The following is a 19,802-nucleotide window of genomic DNA, read 5'->3' on the forward strand; positions in this document are numbered from 1 at the left end:
CCCAGGGCACGCCTCCGCTGTCTCGTTCGCCGCCTTCTCATTGGTCGAACCGACCAGGAGCCCTCCCGCCGTTGGCTGCCGTGCTATGCGTCGGCACCGCTGATAGGGCGCTTGCGCCCGGCCAACCGCCGATCTCTGCGAGTCCCGCCCTTTCCCTGACCGGGAATTAGAGTTGTTCTGTGTTCGTGAGGAAAGGCGGGTAAGTGAGGCGAAGGTGCGGGAGGCTTTCCAGGGGGCGCCGCTGGTAGATAGGATGCGGGCGTTGCCTGCCATCCTTTTTTACCCGAAGGGTTAGTCACCGGCGTTTGTCTCTGGAAGGGAACGTGACAGGCTGTCAGGCTGAGAAGAAAAGCGAGCCGGCTGTACTGCGCATGCGGGCTGTGGTGGCCTCGCGTACCCTCTCGCTTTCAAACCACCAGGGACAGTGCGCCTGCGCATGGCCCTCCTGGAACATGGGAGGAGCTTTCCCAAGGGGGCGTGTTTTAAAGGGCCCTCGATTATAAGTGGAGGCGTTTTCTTTCTCCGGCTGACGTCACAGTCAGCCCTTGTGACGTCACTCTGATGACGCTCGAAAAGGCCATTCAAAACCCTAAATGCAGTGAGGGGGAATCGCACAGAGAAGGGGTAAAATGACTCCCTACCCATTAATAATAATAAAAAAACACAATACGGAAATTCAAAAACTCCTTAAAAATTCTGGCACCTTTGAAACCTGTTTTAGTCTTCAGACTTGCTCACTTTTGCAGCCAAATGTAGTGGGTGGCCTTATCCAGACAAGGGCACAGCAGCAGGGGAGCCATCACTGAGAGACTTCCCAGTGTGCAGTGCCATCAGCTGAAAATGGTGTTTTGTTGCATACTGGTTTTTGTGGCAGGCTTATGAGATCCCACAAGCGTGTGAATGGTGACTAGGATTGCCTAACCTGATGGTAGGGAGGTGGAGGAATTCCTGCAGAAAACTTAATTCAGCAGGGATTTAAGCAGTAATTCATGCCACAAGCATAAAGGAGTGATCAGCAGAAGTTTTTTGGGGGGATATACAGGGGATGAGATTGTCTCATCATTTATGTTCCCAACCCCATCATTGTGTTCTGTGTGGAAGGCATTCAGCAGATAACCATCCTATCAGGGGGTCCATTCAGCGCAATGTTGGAATCACACTTTTAGTGTGGTGACACGTGGTATTTGGAAATATTTGGGTTTTCCAACGCCATCTGGGTGCCCACCATGAGAACAGGATTGCTGTACTAAATGGGCTGTTGACCAGATCCAGCAGGTTCTTGTGTCCTTAACTCTCACTCGTTTTATATCAGACAGGTGCCTTCTGTTATTTTGGTGCCTATTGAATATGTTCTAAAAGTCTCTCCTAAATGGAGATCTGACTCTCCAAGAGACAGTAGTGTTATTCACTGAGTCCAAAAAATAGTAAGACAGGGTTCTAGACAGAGTAGCACTTCCCTGCAAGGAGTTGGTTCATAGCTTGGGGGTCCTTCTGGGTCCAACCAACATTGTTACTTGAGGCCCTGATGGCCTCAGTGGTTAAGATTGCCTGTGTCCTGCTATACCTGATTCACCAGCTACAGACCCTTCCAGAGTGGATTATTGTGATACACTGTACCCGGAGCTGTCATTGAAAACAACTTAGAAACTTCAACTGGTCCAAAATGCAGTGGCCAGATTACTAATTGGAGTTCCAATTAGAACCCGTATGGTAACTCCTGTTCTAAAACAGCTTCATTGCTTGCCAGTCCCAATTCAAGGTTCTCACCCTTGTGTTTAAAGCACTAAATGACTTAGGCCTCAAGGATCCGAGAGACCACTTCCTTCCTTCTTGGGTGTTAAGATAAACAGAGGGAGCCATCTTGATTGTTCCACCAACCTTGGAAGGGTGGGGGTGGCCCAAGAGAGGGCATTCTCTGTGGTTGCCCCTACATTGCAGAAATCCCTCCTTGCAGAGGTGGGTGTGGCATCTTCAATATATAGTGTTCATATATATACCTGTATTCATCTCTTGTGAATGTAATCTGTTTTAGCTGTTTCTAATTCTAATTTTAAATCATTGTAACCTGCCCTGGGACCTGCTGGTGAAGGGTGGGTAATAATACTAACAATTGTAATTATCTCAGTAGGTATGTGTTCTGAATTTGAATTTATTTTATATGTGCTTTCATGTGTATATGGATATGTGTTTGTATGTACAGTATATGTATGTATGTATATAAGAAACTATTTTAATTGGTTTTTATGCATGCAATTGCTTGACATGTATTTTTATTCTACTGTTAATTGCTCCATGATGCCTCCTGGGAAGTGTGTCATAAATGGAATAATAAATAAATGTTGTACTAGAGGTGCTTATTGCTTAGTAAAACAGCCTGGAATTAGAAAAGGCAACATGGTACCTCTTCTTTTGCTTCCCATTTGCTTATTGTCTTTCCTGTGGTGACCAAAGATACATATAAGGTGCCTCAAACATCAGAAATTATTTGAAACCACTGAAATGAAGTAATATGTTGGATTATTATAGAATCATAGAATTGTACAGTTGGAAGAACTCCAAGCGTCATCTATTCCAACTCCCTACAATGCAATAATCTCATATAAAGCATCCATGACAGGCTACAAGATGACCATCCAATCTCTGCTTAAAAGCCTCCAGTGAAGGTTCCATCTTCCGAGGGAGTCTGTTCCACCATCAAACAGCTCTTGCTATCAGAACGTTCTTCCTGGTGTTTTGTCAGAATCTTCTTGAATCTAACTTGAAGCCATTGGTTCAGGTTCTACCCTCCAGAGCAGAAGAAAACAACCTTGCTCCACCTCCCATGATCAGATGTGCCCTCTTCTGATTTTTACAGGGGGTGGTGTCTGAATCATGTTGCACTTTTCCCTGGGGATATTGCTGGGCCTTGCAGCCTGCTGTGCTTCCCTGGATAACGGACTGCTGAAGACTCCGCCAATGGGCTGGGTGCCTTGGGAACGTTTTAGATGTAACACAGACTGCAAAAATGATCCTGACAACTGCATCAGGTGGGGGAAATGTGCTGCACTTGGATGCTGTTATTAGAACAATAGTTTTGGGGGGGTGATTGCGGGGAGGGGGGAATGGTCATAAAGTGAGGAATTCCACTGGTTTGGTTTGTTCTTTACATCCTAGCGAACCATTAATGCAATGGTAGGGGTTGTCTGCCTGCGGTTTTTACCTGAAGTCTGCATCAACTAAAAGGTGCATGAATCACACATGCTACTGTTTGTGGCTTGAACCTTAAGTTTTTTGGAACCTATCATTCTAATGAGGAAAACTGCACCAGTATCATAAGGAAATTTTAGCTTACTTGAACAGATGCACCTGCAGGCTTATTTCAGTTCCCCACACTTATATCCCTTTGAAACCAAGATCACAGCAATGAGATCTGGCACCGTCTTCTCTTTTCCCCTGCCTAAGAGGTCCCCCCCCATACCTTCAGTGATGCTTCAGGGAAGTCCCATACCACACCTCTTAGATCACATCAGTGTAGCCACAAAGACAGGAAAAGTAAAGTATTGGACTGGCCATGTCTCATCCCACAATGAGGCAACAAAACATTTTTCAGATGGTGAGCATTGCTTTGCTGAAGCTAACTTTAAACAAGTTGTTTCCACTCTTTTAAACAGAGATTGTGAGACTCTTCCATTGTCATACCTAAACAAACCTAGGCTTCAAGTGTACTGTTGCAGTTTGCAGCCTGTTTAATCAGTGCCTTGGTTGCCCCAATGTTAATAATGTCTCCATTTTATCAAAAGGCTTTTTATAACCAGCCCTCTTTTAAATAGTTTGCATGACAATTCTCTGTTCCTCTCTATGCAGCTAAGCTCCAGCATCATATAGATCACCTCTGGAAATCTTGGGTTTTTTCGTTTTTGTTTTCAACATGTTATGTATTAGTCTAGGCTGATGTTTGTCAAGTTCAATCACATTAGGCAGAGCAGCTCCAGAAAGAGTTGATAAAGGGTGGCTTTTCAAACCGGCCATCTAACATAGCAGGCCCTGTTCACACTAGCTTTCTAACTTGTTCATTAACAGTGAACACTTGATCAAGGCTATGGCAGACAGGCTGGCTGGCGACGGATGGTTGCGGCTCGGCTACAAGTATGTCAACCTGGATGATTGCTGGGCAGCAAATAAAAGAGACGCGCAAGGCAGGTTGCAGCCAAACCCTGAAAGGTTCCCCAGTGGCATTAAAGCCCTTGCCGATTACGTAAGTTCAATAAAATGCATTTGTTCTGAAAGCTTTCAGATTTATTTAAAAGCTGCAAGAAAAAAGCTACTTAAGATTAAGCTTCTGCTATAGTTTACAGAGGATGTAGCTTTGTGTATTTCTTACGGACTTTGTATGTGTTTTGTGTAAAAGTGCTTCTACATATGCTATTTTTGTGTGACAATTGGTTAACCAATTTAATTAATAGTATTAATGTAGTCATGGTTTCTTCTTGGCTTGCTAGTTATGCTTTAATGGAGCACAAGCCACAATGCCTAATTCAGACACAGCAAGCCAGGATCATGATTTGTTTCCTTTTGGCACAAACAAGAAGGCATGAAAGAGCCCTCTTGTGTATTGGTTTTTATTTATTTCAACAGTATATACGCCGCTTAATTGCAGTGTACAAGAAAGTCAATACAATGAAAATGAGTTAAAATGATAAAATCAGTACTGTATTCAGTTACAATGCCTGCTAGAGTAATATTCTTCAACAGGCACCAGAAGCCTACTGACTCTGGGATTCCACAACTTTCTGTGCTGTGCAAATTGGGCCATAAAGAAACACACTTTTCACTTGATTTAAGCCAAAACATTTTAACCAGAGCCAAATGGAAAGCATACACGCCACATATTGAACTTTGGACCCTCCTATAAGTCTTTTTCTGCCCTTGAGGAGGAGCCCACAAGGCACAATGAGGCAAGTTAGTTGTCTCAGCACCAAGAACTCTGAGAGAGCAGTGTGCTCCAGCGGGTGCACTGGAACACCTCTTACTTATCTGGATGGAGGATAGAGAGGAGTGTGTGAATATGTATAGAAACTCTATAAAGGTCATAACTGAATTCTCCTCAAAACAGACTTTTGCAAGACGACCCTTAATTCAGACGCAGCATATTTAGCAAACTAAATGATTCTGTCTCCTTTGCATTATTTGAAATGCAATGAAGCCTTAACAGTAGTGTTTGCTCTCGGGGAAATTTGCGCTTCTTTTTTGTTTTGTTGTAGTCTGTTGTGCTTATTCAATAAGCTGATACGACAAAAGCAAATAAAAGAGTTGACAAAAAAGTTAAAATTTGTATTCTTTGCTCCACCCAGTTTTGCCTCTGGCTCCACCAACCAGTGGCACACGGCCTTTGGAAGTCTGCCCAGAAGAAAATGTGGACCTCAGGCTGAAAAAGGCTCATTAACTGTAGGAGATTGCTGAGCCTGCCAGCCTCAGGATCCCCAGCATCATGCTCAGAGTCGGGAACATGGCCCCTTTCTTGAGCTGGTATCACTGTAACCTCTGACTCTGTGTCATGGTCCCCACTGGACTCTGGGGTCATGGCTCTCCCTCTTGCCTCTTCTCACCCAGGTTCACTCCAAAGGCCTGAAGTTTGGCATCTACAGTGACCTGGGCAGCAAGACCTGCTCAGGCTACCCTGGGACAACCCTGGATACTATTGAGACAGATGCGAAGACCTTTGCTGAGTGGGGGGTTGACATGCTGAAGCTGGATGGCTGCTTCTCCAATTCTTCCATCAAGGCAGCAGGTTCGTGCCTGTCAATAAACAGGGAGGGTCGCAGGAAGGAGGGGATTTTCAGTTGAAGCCGGCAAATCCCAGATTGTCCTTTTTTAAAATGGAGTAATCCACAAAGGCAGTGGATGCATTAAATGGTTTTGCTTTGTAGTCCTTTTTAGCACTAGCAGTCCTGTTTAGTTGTTCATTGCATAAGATTTATGCACCACCTGATTCAAAAATGAAACGAAACTCAAAGCGGTTTACAAAAATAGAGTTAGATGCTAGTGTTGAGTTAGATGTACCGATGTCTGTGGAAATCAGTGGGCTTTAGCATGCCTGCATAGACATTGTGCCATTGTAACAGTGGAGGCTGGTTCATTTGGGCAAATGGGGCCCGGGCCCATCAAGCTCTGTCTGACCTCAGCCAGCCTCCACCTCCCTCCCTCCCTCCCGCCTTAGGCTCCCTGTTGAGTTCGTTTAACTTAGCAGGGAAGAGGATGAGAAGGATACCATTTGCTCTGGTGCCACCTTCGGTTGGCCTCCCTGCTTTCCACCCCACCGGTTCCAACAAACCAGCTGCCACTGCTTTTGTCATTATTAAAAACAGCCCACTGCCAGCCCTGTCTTTCTTTATTGCCCAGGCTACCCAAAGATGAGTGCGGCATTGAACAAAACAGGACGACCCATTGCCTTTTCTTGCAGCTGGCCTGCCTATGAGGGGGGCCTTCCGCCGAAGGTAATTTCTGCACCTGTTTCTGTGTCTCTGCCTTTGCCTTGGGACAGGCAACATTCTCAAGACCATGGGACCATTTATTCCACGGGTAGAGATGGGAGACAAGACATGTTTCATAAATGGGCTTTCTGTGTCTGGATAGAACCCTGGTCAGCAAGTGCTTTTGCCAGTCTGGGGAAAGGGGTACGGAGTGATGGCAAACACCACTCCATCGCTGCCCACCAACCAGCCTGGCATTTTCCTCTCTTCGCCTTCAGGCTGTGCATGGAGATGGATGACCACCTTCAAGGGGTGTCAGGGACAGGCAGGAGCCTGAGGTGTGGGGGAATGTGTTGACAAAGGAGACAGTATGGGAGGAGGAAGATCCAGGGAAAGGGGCTGCTGGTCTGTGTGGTTCTGTGCCACCCGTGAAGTGGCTGCTGGTAGAGGAGGAGTCAGGAGCAGGAGACCAGGCAGTCAGAGCAAGGGGGAAAAGAGCAGGAGTCAAGAGAAGAGCTGCAAGCGGGCATGGAGAGCTCCCAGAGCAGGTCGTGTCTTTGGAAAACGCCTGGGCATTCCCTCTTCTTCTGTTTCCTCATTCAAGGAAAGGCTTAAGGCAGGTGTCAGCAAACTTTTTCAGCAGCGGGGCGGTCTACTGTCCCTCAGACCTTGTAGGGGGCCAGACTATTTTTTTTGGGGGGGGGGGAATGAATGAATTCCTATGTCCCACAAATAACCCAGAGATACATTTTAAATAAAAGGACACATTCTACTCATGTAAAAACACGCTGATTCCCGGACTGTCCGCGGGCTGGATTTAGAAGGTGATTGGGCTTGATCCAGCCCCTGGGCCTTAGTTTGCCTACCCTTGGCTTAAGGCAATCGGACTGCATCAGCCGGGGGGGGGGTGTTAAGAAGGGATGGGGTAGATTACACTGTTGCTCCAAGCATCTGAGACAGAGCACAGGTCTGCAGTCATAGTTTGCCTAGACAGCTAGTTAGCGAGGAGTGTTATCACCTGTATGTGCTTCACCAGTCGCTTGTCCTCATTGTTCCAGGTGTGGTTGGGACAAGGGGCTGTACTTGACCCAACAGCTGTTATAAGATTTGTATCTGTTCATTTGCTTAGCCTGTGAGCTTGTACTGCTTGAGTGCAGCAGCAAGCGCACGGGCAGCACCAGATTCCTAGCAGCGTCTGTGCCTTTGTGTCCCTGTTGTTTTTATCCAGGTGAATTATACTTTACTTGGCAAAATATGCAACCTGTGGAGAAATTTTGGTGATATCGAAGACTCTTGGGACAGCCTCTTCCACATCATTGAGTGGTACGGAAATCATCAGGACATAATTCAGCCTGTTGCAGGACCCGGAAGGTGGAATGATCCCGATACGGTAAAGCAAACTCTTCCCATACTGCCGTCCCTTCTTCTTAGAATTCTTGTAGGCTCTAAGAGAAACACTAAGGGCAGTACTAGGATTGTAGACCGTTGCTTTTAGGGAGAAGACAGAAACACGATAGCAGCATCGATGCACAGAAGAGACTGCAGAAGGCAGACATCCAAAGGTGCTCTGGAAAAATTTCTGTCCCGGGGCAGAAAATATTAGACATGGGAAGATATTTTTTCTGTTTGGACTTACTGGGAGGTGTGGGGGCAGGGTTCTAACCCCAGTGGGGGGCATTTTCCAGGCACAGAGGCCAGGGATAGCCAAGTTACAGATAGCCAGACCACTTCCAGAAAGTCAGGTCAAACCAGGATCAGGCCCCCAGCAAGGCCAGGCCAGACAAGGCAGGGGGCAAGTCTAGGTAAATAAGGTCAGTCAAAAGCAGAGGTCAGAAGGCAAGCCAGGTAGCACCCTGGATAGCTCCCATCGTCTGCCAGTCTGATAAGGAAGGCCTGAATGTTGCTCCAACATCCTTCAAACCCAGACTGAGCCTTAAATCAGCCTGCAGTCTCCTTTGAGCAGCTTTCCCTTCCCATAGTAAGTGGAGCCTCTACTCTTAAAGGGTCCCTGATAGTTTCAGCAGCCAGTGGTGTAGGAAGGCCAAGTTTCTACTAGCTCCTCCAAACTGGTGTCTTTGGAAGGCAACGCTAGAGAGGTGCTGTCATTGTGGACTCCTCTGGTGCTGGGACTTGCAAAGGATCTCCTCCCAAGCAAAGATAGCCTTGGAGTCCATGTCCTTTGTCCTTTGAGGATGGGGAAGCTATGCACCTTTAGAGGGAGCACGGCCCTGTCCAGAACAGGCAACTCGAATTTGAGCACCATTTACCCACAGAGCATCTGCCTTGCCATGATCCAAACTCACTTTACTGCCCCTCATCCAGTCCACAGGTGCCCACAGCATGAAGGCACCAGTCCAGGTCTTGCATGACGTCTCCTACTCAGAGAACTAGAGCTGCATGTCATCAGCATGCTGATGGCACCATGCTCCTAAAGTCTGCTCCCAGTGGCTTCCTTTAGATGCTAAATAACATCTAGGACAGAATGTTGCCCTGCGGAACCTTCATGCACAGAAACAGGACGCTTCTGAATTCTGGCTGTTGGGAACAAACCCCAAGGAATGGCTGTCACCTTGCGTGCTGCAGTCACAAATTTCCCAGAGATATCTTGAGTGGTTGCTCTGGAGACAGGATGGTCGGTGAGAAGGGCTTCAGTCTGATCCAGAAACTGCACTTCTTATAATAGCTCCAAGGCAATCTGAGAAAAGAAGACTGTAGGTCTGATTTAGGAGGACATTTGGACTGCAAATGATAAGAGAGGCAGGGAAATCCCTAAACCAAGCCTGACAACCTGCACACTCCAAGTAACCACTAGAGGGTGTTTTCCTTCCTCTGTTCTGCAGAGCTTCCTTTTAATTTCCAGCGCTTTTAATTCCTATACAGTCGTGCCTTGGAAGTTGAACGGAATCCGTTCTGGAAGTCTGTTCAACTTCCAAATGTTTCAGTTACAGATAGGTAGCCGTGTTGGTCTGCCATAGTCAAAATAAAAAAATTCCTTCCAGCAGCACCTTAAAGACCAACTAAGTTAGTTCAGATGAAGAAGTGTGCATGCACACGAAAGCTCATACCAAGAACTAACTTAGTTGGTCTTTAAGGTGCTACTGGAAGGAATTTTTTTATTTTTCCAAATGTTTGAAAACCAAAGCGCAACTTCTGATTGGCTGCAGCCAGCTTTCTGCGGAAGCCACAGAAGCCCCATCGGACGTTCGGCTTCCAAAAATATTTCGCAAACCGGAACACTCATTTCTGGGTTTGCGGCGTTCGGAAGCCAAAACATTTGAGAACTAAGCTGTTCAAAAACCAAGGTATGTCTGTACTGCCTTTCAGGTTTTTCTGCCCACAGGTGGAAATTTATTGATTTATTTGACACTATTTTTATATACTTCTTGATTGCAAGAAAAACTTCTAAGTTGTATAGAAAGAATCAACATGAATTTGATAAGAATCTACCTATCCAAAGGGGACATTGACACAGAACCTAAGAAAGTGCTCTGCATTGCTGGAAGATGCTGTCTTAAGCAGGGATGGGCAATGCGTGCCTCTGCAATTGTGGCAGGGCTCCCAAGCCAGCAGTCAGGGATGATGGGAGCTGATCAGCTTATTCAGCAGAACTCCCCCATGAATTGTGCCCCCCATGAGTCAGGGCTGCCCTCCACTTTTAGCGGTGCCCGTGCTCAGCAGTCCCCAGGGATAGTGGCCCACCTTGAAGGTTACTGCATGGTTTACTGGCATGTGTATAAACAAAGGGCTTTGCAAGCCAGTAATTTATTGTATAAAATGGCAGTCTTCTAATTATTATTATTATTACAAATGCCAAAATAAGAATACCTCATTCTGCAAGTCCTTGGCAGCTAGTAGTTGTAATAACTCGCTTGGAAAGGTGCCCTATGAATATTTAAAATAAGATGTTGTGGTTATTATTGATTTATATACCGCTTTTTTGCCAAATGGCTTCCAAGTGCCCCTCATCCAACGACGATTAAAATTAGTACATAATTAAAATACACAATTAACAAATCCATGAAGGCATTAAAACATACAACCAACCATTAAAAAGTGTGATAATTAATACCATTGAACAGTTAAAGCAATAAAACTGCATGTTCCATTCAGGGGAACACTTACCTAAACAGGTGTGTCTTCAAGGGCTGGAGGAATGCCAGCATATATGGAGGGCTGTGATGTTTCAGCAGAGAGGGCATTCCACAACACTGGCACCAAAACCTGCCTCTGTGTTACCACAAGGTAATAACCATCAGGCCATGGCAAACCTAATCAGGGATAAACTCATTCCAATTTGTCTTTACATTCAGGATCCGGTTTCGAAGCTGTAAATCATTTTTTCCTTTCCTTTTGTGTTGCTCTTCCTCTAGAAGATGACACTCTGCTGAATAAAATGTTCTTTCTCTTGTGTTGTGTTCCCCCCCCCCCCAGCTGATCATTGGTAACTTTGGCCTGAGCTACGAGCAGTCGAAAGTGCAGGTGGCCCTGTGGGCAGTGCTGGCAGCCCCTTTCTTCATGTCCTGTAACTTACGGACTATCTCGACCGAGGCCAAGAACATCTTGCAGAACCCACTGCTCATCTACATCAACCAAGACAATCTGGGGATTCAAGGGAAGCGAATTGCAAAGGTATGGTTACTGAGTGACCTGAACAGTAACTCTCTTTATCCTCTGGGTGGTTGCAAGAGCCCGAAAACATGTCATCCATGGAATGGGTTGTCCATGCAGCTAAGTTGCATATGGACGTACAAGGCCACCTTGTGCCAGCGCCAGATTTAGTCCATCTACCTCAGCATCCCCTATTCTGATTGGCAGCAGCTCTCCAAGGTCTTAAGTCCCCCTGTTCATAAATTCCCTGTCCCCCAAGATCCTTCAACTCAGGTCCAGGGAATAATAATAATAATAATAATAATAATAATAAATTTTATTTATACCCCGCCCTCCCCAGCCGAAGCTGGGCTCAGGGCGGCTAACAACAATCAAAATAATCCAACATTCTAAAAACCTTTCATTATAAAAATTAATTAAAATCAAATTAATGGCAACCATTAAGCAAAATTCTGTGCAGGGAAGCTCTTTGCAGTCTGGAAGCTGTGTGCCTGTGGTGGGTGGGGGCCAAAGGCAAAATGGGTGTGGCCAATGGGACAGTGGGTGGAGCCAGGGGGAAGTGAGTGAAGCAAGTTATTTGACGAAAGTCAGCTGTGTAGGAGTCCGAGGTTACTGTACACACACCTCTCCAGCCAGGCAAGCATGAGGCGTTCTCCTAGTTCAGAAAGGCATTCCAACTAGGCATTCCAACTAGGCAGAATCACTTGAGGGGAGATGGAAGGGAGTATTATTATTAGTCTCATCATTTAATTAAAATTGTATCCCTGGCTTCTTCCCATGCACCCCAGGGCTGCAAAAAGATATACAATTAAAAATCAAAGCAAAAGCATTCCAAAACAGATTAAAACATTCTAAACGCCAACCATAATAAAAAAACATACCGTATTGGCCTGAATATAAGTCTCACTTCCTCCTCCCCCCCCAAATTCCAACCGTGAAAAGTTAAAGTGCGGCTTATATTCTCAACCTTACAGTAGGCGACCAGGAAAGTAGCAAAGCAGTGCCCATCCTGCGCGTGGTCCCCCATCCTCTCCCCCAAGGCCAGGAAGGGAGAGAGGGTGAGGAAGGGGAAAGGCCAACAGCAACGCAGCGCAGCTCCCCCCCCCCCCATATCCAATATGCAGCCAGGAGTAGCGAGGAATGGAGTGGCTTATATTCAGGTATTTTTTCTTTTTTTCTTCCCCCCCCCCTCCAATTTCAAATGTGCGGCTTATGTTCGGACCAATACGGTACTTTCATCCACTGATCTCAGGGTTGCCAGGAACAGTATTCTTCAGCCAGCAAAAGCAGGAATGTTTTCCATTCCCTTCTGAAAGTTAGCAATCATGTAGCGAGGCAGCCTCACTAGGGAGGGCATTCCACAACTGGGGAACTACCACTGAAAAGGCTGTGTCACGGGTCAGCGCCAACCAGGCAGCCCTCCCGGGTGTGTCCTGGGGAGAGACTTGAGCACCAGCTAGAGTGGCCTGGAGGGACTCATTTGGTCCCTGGGCTTTAGGTCCCCCACCCTTGCTTTAACTGGAGGTGGCAGGGATAAAACCTGGGGCCTGCCTGCAAAGCAGGTGCTTTGGCGCTAAGATAGGGTTGCAGCAGGATTCCTAGAGTCCCAGGAATATTTTTTTCTGTTTTATGTGTAAGTGGCCCTGAGACAGAGGTTTAGAAGGTGATTAATATAATAATACAATGAAACCTTTGTTGATGTTTCTTTGCTTGCCTACACAGATCACCTCTTAGCCTTCTCTCTCATGTCGAACACTGTACTTCACCGATGTGGAGTACCGTATTTTTTGCTCTATAAGACTCACTTTTTCCCTCCTAAAAAGTAAGGGGAAATGTTTGTGCGTCTTATGGAGCGAATGCAGGCTGCGCAGCTATCCCAGAAGCCAGAACAGCAAGAGGGATTGCTGCTTCCGCTGCGCAGCGATCCCTCTTGCTGTTCTGGCTTCTGAGATTCAGAATATTTTTTTTCTTGTTTTCCTCCTCCAAAAACTAGGTGCGTCTTGTGGTCTGGTGCGTCTTATAGAGCGAAAAATACAGTAATCCATAGAAAGCAGCTTTGTGCCAATGTGCATCTAAGCCAGTATTGTCTGCCCTTACTGGCAGCTCAAGACTGGTAGGGGTTTCAGGCAGGGGTTGTTCCTCAAACCTTAGGCCTTCTCTTGGCAAAGCAAATGTTCTACCGCTGAGGCACAGCTCTTCCCTGAATGCTGGACATCGCCATAAACAGCTGAGGGACATGGGAGGGGCTGGAGAGGTTCAGCAATGCCAGTTTGTAAGAAAAACAACATGTGGCATTTTCCAAGTTGGGCAGAAGCTCAGAAACCAGGAAACCAGAAACGGGATGTCCTGCGTAACCATTTTTCTATTCAAGGTAAACAGAGGGGAAGAAAGAACCACAAATGAGCAGGATCAGTTAGGAGCGGTTCCTACATAGCCACTGAAGCACTGGATGACACAGCAGCAGCTGGCTTTGTGGCAGGATCCAGCTTGGGCTTTTGAGTCTCCTGGGGCCACCTTGGCCAGCATCAGGCTCCCGGCTCCTTCTTTCCGTAATTGTCCTCGCACGCACTCATCCCTTGTGGCATGTCAACTCGATCAGCATCGGGACTTAGCGCTTTGCCATCCCGCTCCTTCCTGCAACCAGCAGGCGATTTGTTTTCTTACCTTCTTGGTCATTAATATTACTCCGGCGACACCCTCCTCCCCCGGATATCTGTCCCTCCCACACACGGGCCTTCCACCTGATCCCAAATCAATGGGAGCCACACCTCATTTCGTAATGAGGCTCCAGCTGTGAGTGTGATACCTGCTGATAGTCGCGGCCTGCAGGTTTCCCCCACACACATCACCAATTCCTAGGATTGATAGGCACAGCAGGGTAATAATTAAGCAGAGTATCGAACCCAATAATAGCTCTGTGCACTCTCTTTGCCACACCCCGGATTAGGTTGTGCCAATACTGGGGATTTGGTGGCCATAGCCAGAACTCTGCCAGCCACCTTGAGCAGGTTTGGGTTGCCTCCGGGCCTCCAGATGTTGTCAGACTCCCAGCACCCATCAGCCCCAGCCAGCGGGAGCAGTGTTCAGGGATGATGGGAGTTGTAGTCCAGCAGCTTCTGGAGAGCTACAGGTTTCCTGTCCCCAACTTGAAAGAAGCCCATGTTGTAACCATTCACTGCAGTCCTGTGCTGACAAGCATTGGCTGGGTGCAGAGGAATGGTCGGAGGAACCAGCTGGGAAGAAGACACAGAGCCTGGACAGTGGTGGTGGGATGTTGATGAGGGGTCAGAGGGAGAAGACTGGGAAGAGGAGGTGTCAGAAGCTGAAGGGATAACAGGGCTTAGTGAGCGGGGAGAGTCTGTAGCAGAGAGAAGTCCAGAATCAGAGGCAGAAGCTGAAGCAGGAGAGGAGGGAGGCCAAGAAGCAGAGATGAAGAGTCATGAGTGTCTTCCCCGCCTGCTGTGACGAGCTCCACTCCCCACTTGTCCCCCAGAAGCAGGAGAGGCATAAAAGACAGGCCTGCAGGCACAGTTGCTTAGGGGGAAATCCCTGGAGAGGAGGGGGACTTAGATGGCTATGGGGAGGCAGGGATCTTTAGTCTGTGCAACTGCTTCATGGGGGCAAGACCTGAGTTGCTCATTAGGCCTGACACTCCTGTGCAGATGCTGTTTTGCTAATAAAGAGTTTATTGTCGCTTCCTATGCTACAGCGCTGGCCACAGTCATTTTCCTATCGGAGGCAAGTCAGCAAATGCTGACCATCAGGAGTAACACCATCACTGCCTCCCCCAAACTCCTCTACTTCTGTACATGTCCCATCCCTGCAGAGTTGCATGGACAGTGACCTCAAGAAGCAGCGGAAGTCTGCATAGCTCTGCCTCACATGCAAATAGTCTCAGGTTCCATTCCCGCCATCTCCAGGTAGACTTCTTGCCTGAAACCCTGAAGAGCCTTTGCCAGTCAGTGAGTCTGACCCAGTGTAAGGCAACTACGGATTTTGTTCGTAGGCACAGCACAGAGATTGTGTGCATTGTACGTCGCCAGACCCTTTGAGAAAGCAGTCCGGTGCCAGATGGCTTGGGTGGAATCGCTGCCATTTCCTGTACACAGTGTCAAGGCAGCAGCTTATGAATGAATGGTAATTGTGGCGATGGCAATGCCCAGTGATAAATATTTATCCAATGTCCAAATGACTGGGCGCTGTACAAAAGTCAATTGTAATGCAGATTGTGAGCTGCAACCATATGTAAACATGTCTAAAACCAGTTACATAAACAAACACAATGCAAACATTTAAAAACAATTCCTTGTTCAAAAACAGCTTAGATGCTGAGTGGCAGAAAAATCTCCACTTGAAAGGTTTGTTGAAAGAGAAAAGTATTCAGCAGGTGCCAAAAAGATGACAAAGATGGCGCCTGACTAGTATGCAACGAAGTGGGGAACCTTTGGCCCGCCAGATGTTGCCGAACATCAACTCCCATCAGCCCCAACAAACATAGTCAGTGACCAGGGACGGTGGGAGTTGTTGTTCATCAACACCTGGAGGGCCAAAGCTCCCTCACATCTGGTGTAAAGGGAGGGAATTCAAAAGAGTAGGCTGGATTCCTATATCATACGTCTCAGGACCCGGAGTCGAGCGTAGGTCAACAAAAAGTTACACTGTCAGCGCAGTTAGCTCTTTATTCAAAGAAACCAAAACAGTGCAGGCCTAGTGATCACAGCAACTCTTCCCAGTAGGTCGTGCCCTCGATGAGGCAGTTGTGAGGACTGAAGGTCCCCGCCTTGCCTCCACTCTCTAAGGCTTCTCCTCTTCAGGGGTCTTTCCAAAGCAGTTGCAACTGTGTCTATGCACAACCCATCTCTGCTCTTTTCCTTTCTCTGCGTGTTCTAGGAGACCAGGAGGGAGGGGAGCTGGTGGCAGCAGGAGGGGGAGACTCCCTGGCTTCTTCAGCAGCCTGTCTCAACTCTGCCTCTTCACACACATACACACACACTTCTGCTTTTGCCTCTGGACTGCTCTCTGGCACAGACTCTCCCTTCTCACTAAGCCCTGTTGCCTCTTCTGCTTCCGACACCTGTTTCTCCCAGTCTGCTCTCTTTTCTCTCTCTGACCGCTCATCGTCATCCCACCACCAATCCCCGGACTCTGAGCCTTCTTCCCCTGGGGGTTTCCCAGCCTGTGTCTCCCACCATTCCTCTGTATCCAGTCGGCCAGTCCATGACAGACACATTTGACCTTCTGATAAGGTGGTGCCTGCAGGAGGTCTTTGATTGCGTTTGTAACGGGTGAGGCGTTCTTTTAGATCTTTAAGTGAGTTACCCAGTAGTTTCCCAGCATAAAGCTAAACGTCAGTAACCAAGCCTCTCCCCATCTCTGCCTGACAGAGCCAACACTTGGAAGTATGGAAGAGGCCCCTCGTCAATGGCCAGTTCGCGGTAGCAGTGATGAACAACGGCACTGATGGGGCACCAAAGCCAATTGTAACGACTCTGGGACTTCTGGGCATCTTGGACTGCAAGGCAGGCTACAAGGTCTATGAAGTGCTGGAAAAGTTGTTCATGGGGACCTACAAGCTCAACGACCCCATTCGCACCAAGGTCCCTCCGACCGGCGTGGTCCTGTTCTTCCTCAGGCCTTTGTGCTGATCTTCCCTTTCAGCAAGGACTCAGCGTGCTTCAGATGTCACAAGGGAAGCCGGCAGCTAAGGAAATCAGCAGCCAAGGCACGAAAGCTGCTTCTTCCTCCTTGTGAAGGGCTTTGGCAACGAGCACAGGGGATAAACAGAGCCATGGAAAAGCTAGACCCTCCGCCCAATTTCTCTGGGTGTTTTGGGGATATTTAGAAAACTCTCCTGAGGAGTATGTACCTCCCTGTGTGGAAGAGAGTTGCAGGACCCCAAAGGAGCTGCCTCCACGGAAACTACCTTTTCTGGATTAACCTCACAAAAGTGCACAAGAGGGAGGGTGCAATTCCCACTGCTGCGCAGAGAATTTCCACCAAAGCTTATGCGCATAGTGCAGAATGGCCCTTGTCCGTCCATTGGCACCTTCAGCCATGCAGGAAAACAACTGCTGCAAAAGTGTTGTGTGTGGCGCAGCCCTTGAATGTAGCAGGAACCGGGGCAGTTTGGAAGCTAAGCGCATATCCTCCCCACATCCTCATTAGTATTACCTGGGAAATCATGGAAGTGCCCTGTCCTTTGTCGCTCAGATCTCCAGTCCCTCTCCCAAATCAATGAAGTCGTACTGGTTTTAATGGTATGGTTGTGTCCTCTGATGGTCTGGCTCTCTTTCCATTTCTTTCCGTTCAGAGAGAAGGGGTTCCCCCGTCTCCTGGGCCACAGGAGCACAGCTTCTCTTTCTTACAAACCCTCTTTGTCTCCCTTACTGCAAGACAGCCCAAACCCACACCATACTGTGCATGGAATTCTGCAGCTAAACATGTCTGCTCTTCTCTGTGCAGGGGAAAAGGGGTTTCTTAACTACATCTTGGCACTTGAAAGTAGCTTTCCTAGTTAAGTAAATGAATGCTTTCTGGTATCTGCTGGTTTGATATGGTCTGCATATGCACCATATATTTAAAACATATTCTCCTCCCCCTCCACAAACAGAATCCTGGGAACTGTAGTTTATCCCCTGCAGAGCTGCAGTTCCCAGTACCCTTAACAAATGACAGTTCCCTCAGGATTCTTTGGGGAAAGCTGTGTGCTTTGAATGTATTGTGCATTTGTAGCCTTAATCTGGAAGAAGAGCCTCTTTCACAGCAACGTCGCATCACCGAAAAGCCCCTTCAGTCAGTTTTAACTATCTTTCCACCTAACTTCAGGCAGTCGGTAGTAGGGGAATTAATTTACGCGATCCATAGAACCGAAAAAAGAGAGTGTTCTTCAGTGACAGAGGTTTGTGCCTTTATAATTTCAGAAGCAAACAGTTGCCCATTTAAGAACTGCAACCAACATAGCATTTTTTATTTTATTTAAGTGGAGCATGTTATTCTGCATTGAAATGTATGGAGCGGGCGAAAACCTAAGAGTGTGGGAGCTGGATCTGCAATGCAGTCTTTTCCTTCATGAGTCCCAGAGGAAGTAGCAGGAGTTGTGCAGAATGCAGGTTCACATCTAAACAAATGTGGCCGCAGGGCTGCGTGTGATCATCAGACACAGCCCACATTTTGGGTGCCCTGAAGGGCTTGAGACAGACAGACCTGACCTCTCTGGGGGCACACTCCCAGTTCTTTCATTGGGGCTTGTGGGAGAACTTCACAGGGAGCTGTGACCCTGTGTTGAGGCAGCTGGAAAGAGGCAGCTGATTCGGCTGCTGTGGATATAACAGATAATGAACCCCTAGGGTCTAGTTCAAGTGAGGCAGACTCGCCTGTCCGTTGCATTCCTTCCTGTATGCTTTATGGCTGTCCCTAAAGCCGCAGCAATTAACCTGCAGTAAAACATAGGTTTATAATAGTTGCACAGGAGCAATTAACATTGCCAGGAAGTACCGCTGCTTCTTCACAGAGTGCTTGACTTCAACATACCGTACTCCCTGAAACTTAAGCAGGACTACACAGATAATATACCACTTTTTAATAGTTGTTGATATCAATTCTAACCTCTATGGGCCACCTTCTCCCAGGTGTGACCTGTTGTACGCACCAGTGTCTGAGGCTTCCCTGGGTTTCCCAACCCACTGAGGTTTGACTAGGTGGAGCAGGGACTTTTTGGTTGCGGTATCAACTGGAATTTGCACTGTTTGGAGCCCTGTATGCCTTCTGGCTCCTGGTGGAATACTTTGCTCTTTAAGTGTCCTTTGGGGGAAGCTGAAGCAAGGACTTCTTCTTCTTTTTTTGCCTTTTTTGTTCCTGCTGATTGCCTTATTTCAGTGTTGCATTTTGATATTCTTTTGATAGTTTTTTATTTCAGTGGTGTTTGCTGCTTTTGATTCCCTAGTGAGAGAAACGACAGCATAGACATTTAAAAAACCCCCACAAATAAACTTGTAAGATCTCCCAGTCCCAAGTTTCACATGTGCTGCCATTTTACTGGATAAGTGTCTACTTCATGGTGTAAATGTGTCACCTGATAGTGGTTAAGTGTTGGAGAGAGATGTTTGGAAGAGAGATTTTTTACTCTCTCATAGCAGAGTTAGCACAGTGGTGATGGCTCCAAGCACATCAAAACTCGGTTCGATTTACACCTGCCCTCATCCACCTTTAAACAAATGTTCCCATGAAAATATTTAGGCTAGAATAAATCATAGGTGAATATTTTACTCACAGAGTCTCCATCTGCTGACAGTAAAGCAAAGATGAAAAGGGTTCCAAGCAACTTTTAAAAAAGAAAAATTTGGTTTCCTTACAAAGCTATCATGCAATCTTTGGGTTAGCAAAGATGTAGGCTTTAGAATCTCCATTTTGGAGAGATTCAAATCTCTTGGCTTTTCTTGAAGTTGGGAGCCATAGTTGCATGGCTCCTTCCTTGCTTGCTGCAGGAAGCACAAATAAAGGAAAGAGACTGAGAAGCTTATCAAGGGCTTATCAGTGTGAAGACCAGTAGTGGCAGACCAGCTTCTCTGAAAGTGTCCTGTGGGTGCCCTTAGCAAAACAGCGCATCTTAGCAAAACAGTCACAAACAAGGGCAAGGTTGCAGGTGCAACTCAGTCCAAACAAACCCAAGTTCAAGTTATGCAAGATAAAACACAGAAAGGAGGAGAGGGGGGTGAAAATCAGGAAAGAAATAATAATAATAATAAT

At 47.0% G+C, this 19,802-nt stretch overlaps 1 protein-coding gene across 8 annotated transcripts; it reads left to right on the forward strand.

The window, feature by feature from the left end:
- Nucleotides 1-91: 91 nt before the first annotated feature.
- Nucleotides 92-19,068, forward strand: LOC310692915 (alpha-N-acetylgalactosaminidase-like). Of its 8 annotated transcripts, none has more exons than XM_083474469.1 (8): nucleotides 92-199; nucleotides 2,855-3,026; nucleotides 4,060-4,234; nucleotides 5,590-5,767; nucleotides 6,379-6,473; nucleotides 7,678-7,839; nucleotides 10,881-11,078; nucleotides 16,442-19,068. In XM_083474469.1, the coding sequence occupies exons 2-8, from the start codon at nucleotides 2,872-2,874 to the stop codon at nucleotides 16,700-16,702; spliced, it is 1,224 nt and encodes a 407-aa protein (XP_083330595.1). In that variant the 5' UTR covers nucleotides 92-199; nucleotides 2,855-2,871; the 3' UTR covers nucleotides 16,703-19,068. The 8 variants fall into 8 exon arrangements, with proteins under 8 accessions (XP_083330595.1, XP_083330597.1, XP_083330600.1 ...); XM_083474471.1 differs by having other exon boundaries at nucleotides 97-214; XM_083474468.1 differs by having other exon boundaries at nucleotides 197-290.
- The last annotated feature ends 734 nt before the right edge of the window (nucleotides 19,069-19,802 follow it).

The sequence above is a fragment of the Podarcis liolepis genome (assembly GCF_965112155.1).
Source record: "Podarcis liolepis genome assembly, chromosome: 14".
Lineage (NCBI taxonomy): Eukaryota > Metazoa > Chordata > Lepidosauria > Squamata > Lacertidae > Podarcis > Podarcis liolepis.